The sequence below is a fragment of the Zea mays genome, chromosome 5 (genome assembly GCF_902167145.1).
Source record: "Zea mays cultivar B73 chromosome 5, Zm-B73-REFERENCE-NAM-5.0, whole genome shotgun sequence".
Taxonomy (NCBI): domain Eukaryota; kingdom Viridiplantae; phylum Streptophyta; class Magnoliopsida; order Poales; family Poaceae; genus Zea; species Zea mays.
The window spans coordinates 80903724-80918409 of NC_050100.1; the positions used below are offsets into that span (position 1 = coordinate 80903724).

Consider the following 14686-nt stretch of genomic DNA (forward strand, 5'->3'; position numbering starts at 1 on the left):
TTTGGGGCGACCAAGACTTCCAAATTCTTTCTGAGTGCTCAAATTGAGTTGATCCAATAAAGAGACCCTCATATGCTACTTTGGCTGAATATTTTCCTTCCGGAGCCAATCTGAAGATATGCTTATCCTCTCGATCTGGGTGTAAAGCAATTGCCTCAAGAGAATACCATGGGTCAAATAAGTCAGCAAGTATCCCACTGTCAAGGTCCCTTTAATATTTGTCAACCACTTCCTGCCTGTTAAAGCCTCTGGAACTGTTCTACTACTCTTGATCCGCTTAGGGACTGCTATTATTAATCGTGGAGTGAGGTCTTCTATTTTCTTTCCATCTAACCACCGGTCTTGCCAAAATAAGGTTGATGAACCATTTCCAATATCAGTAATCATAGCTATAGAGAGAAGAGACTGCTGAAATTTCAAGGTTTTTCAGGAGAAGTTTTGGACAGCCACATCCATCGCATCCTCAAGGCCCATCCAAGCTCTTTGGGGCTAGCAATACCTAGGCCACCAAGCTCAAGTGGTCTGCAGACTCTACCCCAAGCCACTAAACAATGACCCTCTCTTACACCCTATCCTACCCGTCAGAGAAAATCCTTTTCTAATTTATTAATGGTTTTTAGAGCTGCTAGGGTTAGGTCCAAAGCCATGGCAAGGCTCCCATAATAAAATATCAAAAAGGCTGATGCAATCATAGTACTCTACTGCGAATGGACAGAAAAACTAGGATGTCTTGCACAATAACTCTGACTAATATAAGACTTGTTGTGTAAGCCTGGTGAAAGGTCCTCTAGCGTAATGGTTAAGACTTCCGAGTAGCACCTCCAGCTCCGGGTTCGATACCCACGGGGACGAATTTCGGGCTTGGTTAAAAAAATCCCTCTTGCTGTGTTCTGCCCGCTTCCGGGTTACGTCCTGTGCGCCACCCTCCGGCTGCCCGTTGCAGAGTGGACGGTGACGGCCCGCTAGTGATTGGGGCCAGAGTTCAGGAATTTTCTCTTCTGGACCATGTTTCGGTCTCTTTTTAATAATAATACTGGGAGGGTGGTCTTGCCCTCTCTGGCCGAGTTTTTGTTGTTGTTGTGTAAGCCTGGTTACCAGATACGAAAAATTGAGCAAAGCAATTCCATGATGTGGCACAAGACAGGACAGTCGATAGGGTTTGTAGGATTTTGAATCTGTAATATGTTTCACAGCTATCAATAATAAGTAAAGAAAAAAAACAGAGCCACTCAGCAAAAACTGTATATGTAAATTGATGCTTTTAATTAAGATGCTATTTTAGCATTCTTATATGCTATTATTAGGCTGAAGATAACTCCAAACTTCAGAGAGCAATATCACTTCAGTTTCAGTGATAGTGTTACATTTTACTAATCTGGAGCTTTTTAGGTGAAACCTAGGATAAAGCAAAAGTGACAAACGTGTTGTGACTTGTGAGATATTTGAACTAGGCATATTTCATCTGGAATTGCTAAACAAAGTATGTTGCATCAATAAATTAGCTAATACAATATATGCAAACTTTTGCTGCTTCTTTTAAAGCTACACTTCAGAATTTAATTGAAGAAACGGCATAGCTGTACTCAAATAACTTTCAAAAGTATACTCGGAAACGGTTGCAAATCATAAATCACATAGAAAAAAACATTGGAAAACTACTTTTACTAATTCTCAATTATGCTTTGGTGGTATTCTTTTAGTTGAGTCCTTTACCTTCATAACAACATCCAAAAATATGATAACATATCAAAATAATTGATTGGCAAATAATGCTGAAACTCATCAATACGGTTATTCTGGTCTAGTAACAAGCAAACATAAATGAGAGCATTTTCTCACAGATAGCCTTTCAGCAGTTACCGCGAACTAGAAACATCAAGATATCAAACACTGCTTCAACAGAAGATATTCCAGCACAAACAATAACAAGCACAGAAACTATTAAGAATCTAATCGACAGAGCTAGTACACTAGATCGTATAGCTTGTTTGCTTCAGTGATGATCCAGGAAAATGGAATGAATCACGTTGTATATCATGAGGATATCTTGCAAATGTCCTCGTATTCGACAGCCCTGAGAACCTTCCCATCATAGAGGCCTTTCTCAACCTGCACTTTTGCACAGAATTTCTCAGTGTCCACTGAAAGCAACCTGGCATTTGACCCCCGATAAGCCCCATTGACAATCCGCACAAGTCCACCAATCTGAGGGATCACGGTCTCAAGCTCATCTTGGTCGACCCTGAGAACATGCTTGCTCTCCAACATCTCAATCTCCCCAACATATTTATCAATAACTTTCTTCACCACCCCTTTCTGCTTGTAGTACCCCTTCTCTGCCAATGACTTGCTCATCACTTTGACCACAATCCCAGGGCACAGCCAGTAGTCCTTCCTATTGCTCCTCTCCTTGGCCTTCTCCTCCTCCTTCATCAGCTCGTCCAATGCTGACCTCTTTGCCTCTGCTGCCTTCACATCCTTTCCCATCTTCTTGGTCAACTCATTCTTCTCCTGGTCTCGGGTGCCTGAGCCATCCTCCTCATCAAAACCAAATTTCATCTTCGGCTTATCGTCAAAAGGATTAACCTTGGGCCCCGGCACAGCCTTCTGAAGCGCAATCGCAATCTTACCTGTTGCCTTATCTGCCTCTTTCGAGTCATCCTCCGGCTCCTGCTCATCATCATCCGAACCTGAATACTCTCCTTCACTGCCAGACTCAGGCTCGCCCTCGGCAGCACCACCACCATTGGGTTTAGCTAAGGACTTGTGCGCACGCTCAATCTGGCGGGCAATCATGCGCTCCTGGCGCTCGTCGTCAGCCATGTCTGACTTGATCCTCTTGCGCTTGAGGCGTTCCTTGACGGCCTGCTCCGAGTCACGGTCGATGTAGGTCATGAACCACCCCTTGGGCGTGTCCTCGACCTTACAGTACCCCTCGCGCCCCAGGAACTTGACGAACTCGGTGAGCGTGGCCCACCGCGTGGAGTTCATGTGGACGTGGTGCCGGTCGGCGATGTACTCGTTGTAGACGACGGTGGCGGCGACGCGGGAGTGGCGGTGCGCGCGGCGGATGAGGGAGAGGAAGGACTCGAGGAACTCCTCGGAGAAGCCCTCGACGACGCGGTCGGGGGCCATGCCGAACACCTGCATCTGCCTCTGGTGCGACTCCGACATGCAGTGGCACTTGAACCCGTTCTCGTCGCGGCACTGCTTCTGACACATCTGACAGTACCACCGCAGCTTCTGCAGCCCCTTCGCCTTGATCCGGTTTGCGATCGCCTTCGGCGTCAGGAACTCGTGCTTCCCCATCGTGCGGGAGAGGCCCTTGCCGCACAAGCAGGATGGGAATTACAGGTAGAAGAAGGGGGGAGCACGTTGGTCAAGGAGACGGACGCGAGGCGACGAGGAGTGGATTATTATTGTGGAGAGAGGCAGCGGCGGAGGCCGGAGAGGAGGCCGGCGACGGCGAGATTGGGGAGTGCGTGAACGGATTGGGGATCGATTGGATTGGGGCGAGGGCTTTGTTTTTTTTTGTTGCTTTTTTTGTTTTTTTATTAGACAGGCGAGGGCTTTGTTGGGACTTGGGAATAAGTCCAAGGCTAGCACCACAAATGAACGATCCGGATCGCGTAAACGATCAATCAACGGACGAGATCCAGCCACCGTGCCAGATTTTTCAACCCAACGCATGTGAAGGGCGCGCATCGTATCTTATCTTCACTCTCCGTCCACCAAAGCAAACCCTACCCGCTCCCTTCCCGCGCCGCCGCCGCCATGGACTCGATCGACGCAGATCTCGCGCGCACGCAAGAGGAGCGGCGCAGGATGGAGGAGGCGCTGGCGGCTGGCGCGCCCATGGCCGTGTCCTCCGTCACCTTCGACACCGACCTCTACGGCGGCGGGGGCGCCGACCCCAACCGCTTCGCGGGCTACGACACCTCCATCCCGGCCTCCGAGGACGACGCCGCGGAGGACGACGCGGAGGCCGCCAACCCTGCGCCGCGCCGCCTCGCGGCCTACACGGGCCACGCCATCGCCGCCGCCGACATCCCGCGGTCGGCCGACGACGACGACGGGCTGCCCAAGAGGTCCCAGCGCATCATCGACCGCGAGGACGACTACCGCCGCCGCCGCCTCAACCAGATCATCTCGCCGGAGCGCCATGACCCGTTCGCCGCTGGGGAGGCCACCCCGGACCCCTCGGTGCGGACCTACGCTGACGTCATGCGCGACGCGGCGCTGCAGAAGAAGAAGGAGGACCTGCTGAGGGAGATTGCCAAGAAGAAGAAGGAAGAGGAAGAGAAGGAGAAGGAGAGGAAGGCTGCCGCTCCTGAGCAGCCTGCCGCCACAACAAAGCGGCGCAACAGGTGGGATCAGTCGCAGGACGGCGACGCTGGTGCCGGTGCCAAGAAGGTGAAGACATCCTCGGACTGGGATGCCCCTGATGCGACTCCTGGGATTGGCCGTTGGGATGCCACCCCCGGACGTGTTGGAGACGCCACACCCTCCGTGAGAAGGAACAGATGGGATGAGACACCGACTCCAGGGAGGATGGCCGATGCTGATGCTACGCCTGCAGCTGGCGGTGCCACCCCTGGGGCTACTCCTTCTGGGGCTTGGGACGCGACTCCAAAGCTGCCTGGTGGTGTCACGCCAACCCCTGGTAAGAAGCAGAGATCAAGGTGGGATGAGACACCAGCAAGTATGGGGAGTGCAACCCCTGGTAGTCTTGGTGCTGCAACACCTGCTGGTTATACTCCTGGTCCAACGCCATTTGGTGCAGAGAACCTTGCCACACCAACTCCTAGCCAGATTGCTCGTGGACCGATCACTCCGGAGCAGTACCAGCTCATGCGGTGGGAGCGGGACATTGAGGAGAGGAACAGGCCTCTCACTGACGAGGAGCTTGATGCCATGTTCCCGCAGGAGGGCTACAAGATTCTTGAGCCCCCGGCTTCCTACCAGCCCATCAGGACCCCGGCAAGGAAGCTCCTTGCGACACCGACACCTCTGGGGACACCACTTTATGCTATTCCAGAGGAGAATCGTGGGCAGCATTTTGATGTGCCCAAGGAGCTGCCTGGTGGGTTGCCACTCATGAAGCCCGAGGATTACCAGTACTTTGGAACTTTGCTGAACGAGGAAGAGGAGGAGCAGCTATCGCCAGAGGAGCAGAAGGAGAGGAAAATCATGAAACTGTTACTCAAAGTGAAGAATGGCACACCCCCACAGCGTAAAACAGCACTTCGGCAACTGACAGACAAAGCCCGTGAATTTGGTGCAGGACCGTTGTTCAACAAAATACTGCCCTTACTCATGCAGCCAACACTGGAGGACCAGGAGAGGCATCTTTTGGTGAAGGTCATTGACAGAGTACTTTATAAGCTCGATGAGCTGGTCCGTCCTTTTGTGCACAAGATTCTTGTGGTTATTGAACCACTGTTGATTGATGAGGACTATTATGCTCGTGTTGAAGGCAGGGAGATCATCTCAAACCTTAGCAAAGCAGCTGGGCTTGCTACTATGATTGCTGCTATGCGACCCGACATCGATAACATTGATGAGTATGTGAGAAACACCACTGCTAGGGCGTTCAGTGTGGTGGCTTCTGCTTTGGGTATCCCTGCCCTTTTACCATTCTTGAAGGCTGTCTGTCAGAGTAAGAAGTCTTGGCAGGCTAGGCACACTGGTATCAAAATCGTCCAACAGATTGCTATTCTCATGGGCTGTGCTGTTTTGCCACACCTCAAGTCACTAGTTGAGATCATTGAGCATGGGCTGAGCGATGAAAACCAGAAAGTTCGTACAATTACTGCCCTTTCTCTTGCTGCACTTGCTGAGGCTGCTGCACCATATGGTATAGAAAGTTTTGATACTGTATTGAAACCTCTGTGGAAGGGTATCAGATCTCACCGTGGGAAGGTCCTTGCTGCCTTCCTAAAGGCCATTGGTTTCATCATCCCTCTTATGGATGCTCTGTATGCTAGCTACTACACAAAGGAGGTGATGCAGGTCCTCATTAGGGAGTTCCAGTCTCCAGATGAAGAAATGAAGAAAATTGTTCTCAAGGTGGTGAAACAGTGTGTCAGTACAGAGGGTGTGGAGGCTGATTATATCCGGAATGACATCCTTCCAGATTTCTTCAAGCACTTCTGGGTGAGGAGAATGGCTCTAGATCGCAGGAACTATAAGCAGCTTGTGGAAACTACAGTTGAGATGGCAAACAAGGTTGGAGTTGCTGATATTGTTGGGAGGGTTGTTGAGGATCTGAAAGATGAAAGTGAGCCCTACAGAAGAATGGTGATGGAAACAATCGAGAAGGTGGTAGCCAACTTGGGTGCATCAGATATTGATGCTCGTCTGGAGGAGCTGCTTATTGATGGTATCTTGTATGCTTTCCAAGAGCAGACTAGTGATGACGCAAATGTTATGCTAAATGGTTTTGGAGCTGTGGTTAATGCACTTGGACAGAGAGTTAAGCCCTACCTTCCTCAGATTTGTGGTACTATCAAGTGGCGATTGAACAACAAGAGTGCAAAAGTTAGGCAGCAAGCTGCTGATCTGATCTCCAGGATAGCCATAGTAATGAAGCAGTGCCAGGAGGAGCAGCTTATGGGTCACTTGGGTGTTGTGCTGTATGAGTACTTAGGAGAGGAGTATCCTGAGGTGCTTGGTTCAATTCTTGGAGCCTTGAAGGCTATCGTCAATGTCATTGGTATGACTAAAATGACTCCACCAATCAAGGATCTTCTTCCTCGTCTGACCCCCATTCTTAAGAACAGGCATGAGAAGGTCCAAGAGAACTGCATTGATCTTGTTGGTAGGATTGCTGATCGTGGAGCAGAATTTGTGCCAGCAAGGGAATGGATGAGGATTTGTTTTGAGCTGCTCGAAATGTTGAAGGCTCATAAGAAGGGTATTAGGAGAGCAACTGTGAACACATTTGGTTATATCGCAAAGGCTATAGGGCCACAGGATGTGTTGGCCACCCTGTTGAATAACTTGAAGGTGCAAGAACGACAGAACCGGGTCTGTACAACTGTAGCTATTGCTATAGTTGCTGAAACTTGCTCACCTTTCACAGTTTTACCTGCCCTTATGAATGAGTACCGGGTCCCAGAGCTCAATGTCCAAAATGGTGTTCTGAAGTCACTCTCTTTCCTCTTTGAGTATATTGGTGAGATGGGCAAAGATTACATATATGCCGTCACCCCCTTACTTGAAGATGCTTTAATGGATAGAGATCTGGTTCACCGGCAGACTGCTGCATCTGCTGTTAAGCACATGGCTCTAGGTGTTGCTGGCTTGGGTTGTGAGGATGCTCTTGTTCATCTGCTTAACTATGTTTGGCCCAACATATTTGAGACATCTCCCCACGTTATAAATGCTGTCATGGAGGCAATTGAGGGGATGAGGGTCGCACTAGGTGCGGCTGTGATTTTAAATTATTGCCTGCAAGGTCTCTTCCATCCAGCAAGGAAAGTACGAGAAGTGTATTGGAAGATATACAACTCTTTGTACATCGGCGCGCAGGATGCACTTGTTGCTTCTTATCCTGCCCTGGAAGACGATGGGGATAACATCTTTAGTCGTCCAGAGTTGGCAATGTTTGTCTGATTAACGTGAGTCTTCCTTACTCCCAAATTTGTTTACAATGATATTAACACATCTGTTTTGAGTTTTTTTTTCTGTATCCTTAGATCGTAGAGTGTAAATGTTTTGGGCTGCTGGTCGTACACACTTGACTGTTTGGGGCACTTGCTACCATTTCAGCAAGCATTATCAACCAGTAGTTGATCTGTATTGTGTTTACTTTGTCTTCTGTTTTCTCCTGCTCCTTATCTATGCAAAGGAAGAATCTGATATGCAAACACATTGACAGGCTGGATGTGCATGTCCATGTGTCTTCATCCATATTCTTATGAAGCTTGAACTGGGTGGTACTCTGAGTTAGAGCTTTGTATTTTACTTGGTGACACCTCTTGTGATGCATGTAATTGAAGTTGCATCTATTTTTTTGTATTTGCAGGATTGTTCCTTCTGAAGGGGGTGCAATGTTTAGGAATTTTTTTTCCTGGTTTACTATAATGCAACTCAAAATCTCTATCATAGTCTGGTCTTACTAACGATTTGGGAACTGTTTTGTTTTCAGGGTACCTCATGTTGCAGCTGCTGAAGCGTTACACTGGATTTAGGACCAATCCTAAGGCTGCAGCATGCCAATTAATCCATCAAGATCCTATATTGTGAAGGACAAATGACAATCCTAGCGCGCTGTCATCTTTTTATGAATATTAGGCGTTGGGCATTTACCGTGTTTTAAAACTTTGTATTACACATGGATGTTGTATTATGTGGTGTGGACAATGGAACGTTGCAAGCTGACCTGAACCTGATTCCTTACTGTATTACTGAGATGTTGATATGCATGTCATGTTAGTGTACGTTGTGTTCTCCTTGTCATTTTGTTTGTGATATCGACATGCTATGTTTGTTGCTGAAGTTGAGCACAAATGATTTGTTGGTCACGTCTTTCCCCGGGTGCCATTCTTACCAGAAAGGAAATTCCGGAACGAATTTCAATCATTTCCTTGACTTGGCAATGGGCACCAAATGTTTCCTCTGCCCTCTTGTTCGAAGATGCATCCAGATGCTTGATGTGACGTGGATAATACTTTGGTGCTGATCTGGTGTCGTTGTAGATAACACCTTGGTGCTATAGATCTCGGTGTCAAGCCGTTAATCTTATAGATCTTGATATATAGGGAATGTTCGGGGCTCTGCCTCTACTCCACTCTAAAGCTTCTGTTCTAGAGTTTAGTTTGTTTTTCTCGTAACCAGTGACAGAGGGACAGGTAAAACACCTACAAATTCTATTTAGGGTAGGAAAAAAGAAACATGCAATAACTTTGTTTGTTGCAGTATAGTTAGTTAAGGGACTCATGTTTGATTTTTAAAAACACTACATAGTGGTATTTGTCCAAAACGATCCTCACATTAGCGTTATATTCTTATTTTCTATAATATCCACAATATTTTCTTTTCTAATAATGTACTTCCTGAAAGTCGCCTAGAGGGGGTAGATAGACGAAACCTGAAAATTATAATACTAAATCCAAACTAGATCCCTTGATTAGTAGTTAGAACAAGATTCACAATTATCGGAGTATAAAACTAAGTCCTTTGCTTGCAACGAGTATTGTTTACAAAGAGTGCGGAATTTAATCAATAACAATATTACTAGAAATGTTAGTTGAGAATAATGCAAGAGGGCTTAGATAAGAAGAGAATAAACACAAGTTCTTTCTTGCAAGGAGTTGCTTCTCTAAATGAGAATTTAACTTGAAGCAACACAATATAATATAAGAAAAGAGTAGCGCAAGAGAACTTAGAGAGGGAGAGAACAAACAAATCACAAGCAATAAACACAAGGGACACAGGTGATTTGTTTTACCGAGGTTCGGCCCTCGAAGGCCTAGTCCTCGTTGAGGAGTCCACTAAGGACGGGTCTCTTTCAACCCTTTCCCTCTCTCTACCGATCCCCAAGATCGGCGAGCTCTTCTTCTCAAGGATCACTTAAGACCCCGCAAGGATCACCACACACTTAGGTGTCTCTTGCTAGCTTTACAAGCCTCCAAAACTTTGGAGGAAGTTCAATGGGAGTCAAAACTCCACGCACAAATGAACGCAAGATGTAGTACACACTCTCTCTCAATGAATCTCACAAGGCACTTGTCGGCGTTTCGACCCCGGGGGGTCCCTGGACCGACGAGTAAATTGTCGCTGCGTGCCCCAGCCCAGATGGGTCGGCGCGAGATGGAACACAAGGGGGAAAAAGAGAACCGCGACTCGTGTTATCCTGCGCCCAGGGCGGATGCGCTTGCAGTAGGGGGTTACAAGCGTTCGCGAGAGAGGGAGAGAGCCTGCTCGTCAGCCCGTCCTCCCGCGCGGCCACCTTCCCGTACGAGGGCCCTGGACCTTCCTTTTATAGATGTAAGGAGAGGGCCCAAGTGTACAATGGGGGGTGTAGCAATATGCTAACGTGTCCGGCAGAGAGGAGCCAGAGCCCTATGTACATGCCGACGTGGCTGTCGGAGAGGTGTTAATGCCCTGTGCATGTGATGTCGTGGCCGTCGGAGAAGCGCTTGAGCCCTGTAGAAGCACAGCTGTCGGGGCTGTTGGGTCCTTGCTGACGTCTCCTTGCTTCCGTAGGGGGCTGAGAACCGCCGCCGTCATGGGAGCACGCGGGGTGCCATCATTACTTGTTTACCGGGGCGAGCCAGATGGGACGCCGGTCTAGTTCCCCGTAGCCTGAGCTAGCTAGGGGTAGGGTAATGATGTACCCCCCTGTAACGTGGTCGGTCCGAGCCCAAGGTCGGGCGAGGCGGTGACTCCTCCGAGGTCGAGGTTGAGGCCGAGCCCTGGGGTCGGGCGAGGCGGAGACCGTCTTCCGAGGTCGAGGTTGAGTTTGAGCCCTGGGGTCGGGCGAGGCAGAGACCGTCTTCCGAGGTCGAGGCGGGGGCCGAGCCCTGGGGTCGGGCGAGGCGGAGCTTCCTATGGCGCCTGAGGCTGGACTCGGCTGCTGTCAGCCTCACCCTGGCGGGTGGCACAACAGTCGGAGCAGGGCAGGCGACGCTGTTTTCCTGTCAGGTCAGTAAGTGGGGGGGGGGCAAAGTGACTGCGGTCACTTCGGCCCTGCCGACTGAGGAACACGCTTCAGGATAAGGTGTCAGACGATCCTTGCATTGAATGCTCCTGCGATACGGTCGGTTGGCGATGCGATCTAGCCAAGGTTGCTTCACTGCGAAGCCTGCCCGAGCTGGGCCTCGGGCGAGTCGAAGGTGCGCCTGTTGCTTGAGGAGGCCCTCGGGCGAGACGTGAATCCGCCTGGGTCTACTGTTCCTGCCCGAGGCTGGGCTCGGGCGAGGCGAGATCGTGTCCCTTGAGTGGACGGAGCCTTGACCTGAATTGTGCCCATCTGGCTTTTGCAGCTTGTGCTGATGGTGATTACCAGCCGAGTTTAGGAGTCTTGGGGGTACCCCTAATTATGGTCCCCGACAGTAGCCCCCGAGCCTCAAAGGGAGTGTTGGTACTCGCTTGGAGGCTTTGTCGCACTTTTTTGCAAGGGGACCGGCCTTTCTCGGTTACATTTTGTTCCGGTGGGTGCGCGCTTGCGCACCCGCCGGGTGTAGCCCCCGAGGCCTCGGAGGAGTGGTTTGGCTCCTCCGAGGTCTTAGTGCCTTTCGTGACGCCTCGACCGGTCTGGTTGTTCCCTCATGTGATCTGATCGTAGCCCGGGTGCATGGTCAGGTTCCGAGTTCTCGGGCTGGTATGTTGACGCTATCAACGGTTTGGCCGGAGCCGGGTTTGCGAGAGCAGCCCCCGAGCCTCTGCACAGAGCGAGAGGACGGTCAAGGACTGACTTGGCTTTTATCATACGCCCCTTCGTCGCCTTTCCGCAAGGAGGAGGGGGAAAGCGCCATGTTGCCCTCGGAGGGCGCCGAACATGGTGTCTCCAGTGAGTTGCTAACAGGTGATCCGAGTGGACGCCTGTGCCCCGTTCGATAAGGGTCGGCTAGTGGCCCAGAGGTGCGCTCCAAAAGTACCTGCAGGTGATTTGCCGGACCTGGTCCCGTTTGATAGGGTTTGAGGGCTCGATGCCTCCCTCTGATGGGATTCCGTTACAGAATCGCTCCTGCTGGTCTCAGAAATGTCCTAGGGTACCTCGGGAGCGTAGCCCGAGCCTCGGCCATGTATCAGACGTACCTAGAGTCATCCCTCGCTCTACGTGTTCTGGGGCGGCTGTCGAACCCTTCGGGGGGCCAGCCTTCGAACCCCTGATTAGTAGTGGGCGCGAAGCCCGAGTGCTCTGAGGCAGCTGTCGAACCCTTCCGAGGGGCCAGCCTTCGAACCTCTGATCAGTAGTGGGCGCGGAGCCCGAGTGCTCTGGGGTGGCTGTCGAACCCTTCCGAGGGGCCAGCCTTCGAACCCCTGATCAGTAGGAGGGCTCGGGGCCCGTTTCCTTCGCGGAGAAGGATCCCTTTCGGGGTATCCCCTTTCCCGGTCCCTATAGCAAGAGAGAGAAAGGGGAAGGAGAAAAGGATACGAATTTAAATGATGTGGCGCACCTTTTTTGACGCGGTCATCATGGCGGAGGTGAAGCGTCGCCCGCTTCGCCTGCCAAAGGTGTCGCCTGCCCTGCCGCGAAGTTAATGCGACGGGACGGGTGGTTCGTGGGGCAGCCGTTGCGCGAGCCATTCGAGGGACGGATCACGGGCGCGTCGTCTTCACGCCGTGGGAGATGGCTCCCCTGCTGCTCCAGGAGGGGACATGAACCTGTAGACGGTTTAACTGCTGCCTCCGCCCGCTTGCTGCCGCCATTACTGCCGGCCCACTTTTGGCCATATCGACCGTCGCGCCTCCTCCCGCGGCTGACTGACCTGTGACCGATGTGCTTGGTTGGCACTGTTGGGTCATGCACAGGGTTGCCTCCAGTCACGACACCGGTTCCGCAGTCGAGAAGGCGCGGTACTGGCGCAAGTGGCGGTGCAGTTTTTCGCACGTAGTAACCGGTGCGCCGGTTACATGACGTGTGGGCCTGGGCCTCCATGCTGGATGCATCGAAGTCGAAAGGGTGCATCCCCGTGGTGCAGTTGCATGCCGCCTGCATGGCGGTCCGCCCTTTCACCCGCTGGTTTAGGCGAAGGTGGAGGAGTGCTTGTAACCGCTGGGCGGTTACACGCTCTGCGCGCGGCGGTCTGGCTGCTTCTGTCCCGGGCCAGCTTGCATGATGTGTGGGACCCAGCCCCCGTGTCATAGGGGGAGGACCCTGGAGCGCGTTGGTGAAGACTTAGTCCGTGACGCCTGAGGACGCGAGTGGGGGAGTCGCCTTTAAAAAGGGATCGTCCCCCTGGGTGGTAGCCACGCCTTCGCACTCCCCTCATGCATTGCGCCCTTCCACCTTCTGAGCCCCCGGATGGGGAGTGCCCACGTTGCTTTCGTCTTGCTGTTGTTGGAGGAGCGCAACTTCGCGGAGGTTGGCACCTTTCAGCCATCGCTCGGCTTCAAGGATTTTCATCAGGTAGCCTGGCTGCATCCCCTCACCAATGGTCACCCAGGACGGTGACCACCAGTTCGATGGTGGGGAAAAGCAAGCCGGGCTGCGGCCTCTGCCCCGCCCTCAGCTTCAAGGATCTTCATCATCCTTGCTGGGGCGGGGGGCGAGTTGAGCCAGAGCTCTACCTCCCGTACAGGCCGGCGGGTCACCTCTTCCTTCAGCATTCAGGGGAGAAGGCGCTCACCGGCCTAGCAGAGGGGGCGGACTTCGACAACGCGGGGCCGATCGGCCGCAAGCGTCGTCAGCTCCAGCATGCCTGGTTCGCTGGCTCAGCTGGCTCTGGCGCAGCTTCCGGTGCCTCCTCCCACCGCTGGGCGGAGTGTGGCTATCTACCCGCCGTACGGGCGGCTGTTGCGCCGCGCGCACCGGGGGACCGCCCAAGACGTCGCACGCTGCTAGGGCGGCGTTCGTGTTCTTGGGTTGTCCTACCCTCGCTCCGGCACAACGCCTCCGCGCGGAGGTCGGTGCTCGCCCGTCCGGGAGGACTTGAGTGGGGATCTGCCAGTGGGCAGGTGGCTGCCGTCGTCGGTACTGTGGTGGTGGCCGCCGGAGAAGGTTTCTCCGCCGACGAGACCGTCAGCGCCATCCGCAGACCGACCTCCGGCTCTTTGGATTTGATAGCTTGTCCTCGCCCCTCGAGTGAGGACGCGGGCGAGGGCCTTGTCGCAGCAGCGTCTGCCCTAAGGTCATTGCTGCTGCTGTTTAGCCGCCTGGAGCGGAGGTCGTTGTCGCTGCTGACGGAGCGGGCGGCGGCGAGCCACCTAGAATTTGTCGTCCCGTAGGCCCTCCGATGTGGGGGGGGGGGGGTTGTTCGTACCTGCGGGAGTGGAACCGGATTTCCGTTTGTAATGGCACCTTGAGTGCCGGTGTTTGTTCATTGTGGCTGTCGGGGCCTGAACATCTAGGTATTTGAGTGCAATACCGTGTTTCTTCCTCATTTCGAGCACCAGGACTCGCCTGTCGGCTAGCTGAACCGCTTAACCAAGTGTGAGTTGCCCTGTGCGGAAGGTGACGAGTGAGGTATCCGTATCCCGGAGGCGTAGGAGTCCCTCAGCTCGGTCGGCCTTGCCACCAAGGCTTCTCTTGCTCAGTTAAAGAAACCCTCTGCTGCTCTGCGATGAGCAGGAGCCAGAGGCAGCGGTGTCAGCGTGGACAGAGGCGGAGTCGGCTCGAGAAGAAGCTTCGTCGGCCTAGGAGCAGGTGACTTCCCAGGCCGAGGAGGCGTGGCAGCGGCAGCTGGAACCTAGCTAGGTCGTCCACTGGTGGGTCCGACCCCGGAGTCGGGCTGCCGAGGCCATGAGCCAGGCTGATGTCCTCAGGGGACAGCTGGCTGAGGCTACGGAGCAGCCGGTCAAGCCGTCTGCTCGGGCCGGGTTCCTAGAGGAGACCCTGGCGGCGATGGCCCAGGCGCGGTGCTGACATCTTCCTTCGAGGTGGAGATCCTCCGACCGTGTCGCCGTCCGAGGCTGGGCCAGATTCCGCCGAAGGTGGAGTCGACGTCGAGGGTGCTGCTGCTCCCTCTGTTGATGTCTGAACCTGCAGGAACAGTTTGTCTGTAGTGTGCGTATG

At 52.7% G+C, this 14686-nt stretch overlaps 2 protein-coding genes across 6 annotated transcripts; one reads left to right on the forward strand and one right to left on the reverse strand.

Moving 5' to 3' along the window:
• Nucleotides 1-1755: 1755 nt before the first annotated feature.
• On the reverse strand, nucleotides 1756-3523 carry LOC100283771 (antigenic determinant of rec-A protein). Its single transcript, NM_001156670.2, has one exon. The coding sequence runs from the start codon at nucleotides 3307-3309 to the stop codon at nucleotides 2035-2037; it is 1275 nt and encodes a 424-aa protein (NP_001150142.1). The 5' UTR covers nucleotides 3310-3523; the 3' UTR covers nucleotides 1756-2034.
• A 121-nt stretch (nucleotides 3524-3644) lies between these two features.
• On the forward strand, nucleotides 3645-8448 carry LOC100277544 (antigenic determinant of rec-A protein, mRNA). Of its 5 annotated transcripts, none has more exons than XR_552396.4 (3): nucleotides 3645-7622; nucleotides 7883-7993; nucleotides 8153-8448. XR_552396.4 is itself a non-coding variant. In XM_020553248.3 (2 exons), exon 1 carries the CDS (start codon nucleotides 3775-3777, stop codon nucleotides 7615-7617), a length of 3843 nt encoding a protein of 1280 aa, XP_020408837.1. In that variant the 5' UTR covers nucleotides 3645-3774; the 3' UTR covers nucleotides 7618-7622; nucleotides 7883-8448. The 5 variants fall into 5 exon arrangements, 2 of the variants coding, with proteins under 2 accessions (XP_020408837.1, NP_001314687.1); XR_552394.4 differs by having other exon boundaries at nucleotides 7883-7937; nucleotides 8030-8448; XR_552395.4 differs by having other exon boundaries at nucleotides 7883-7937.
• The last annotated feature ends 6238 nt before the right edge of the window (nucleotides 8449-14686 follow it).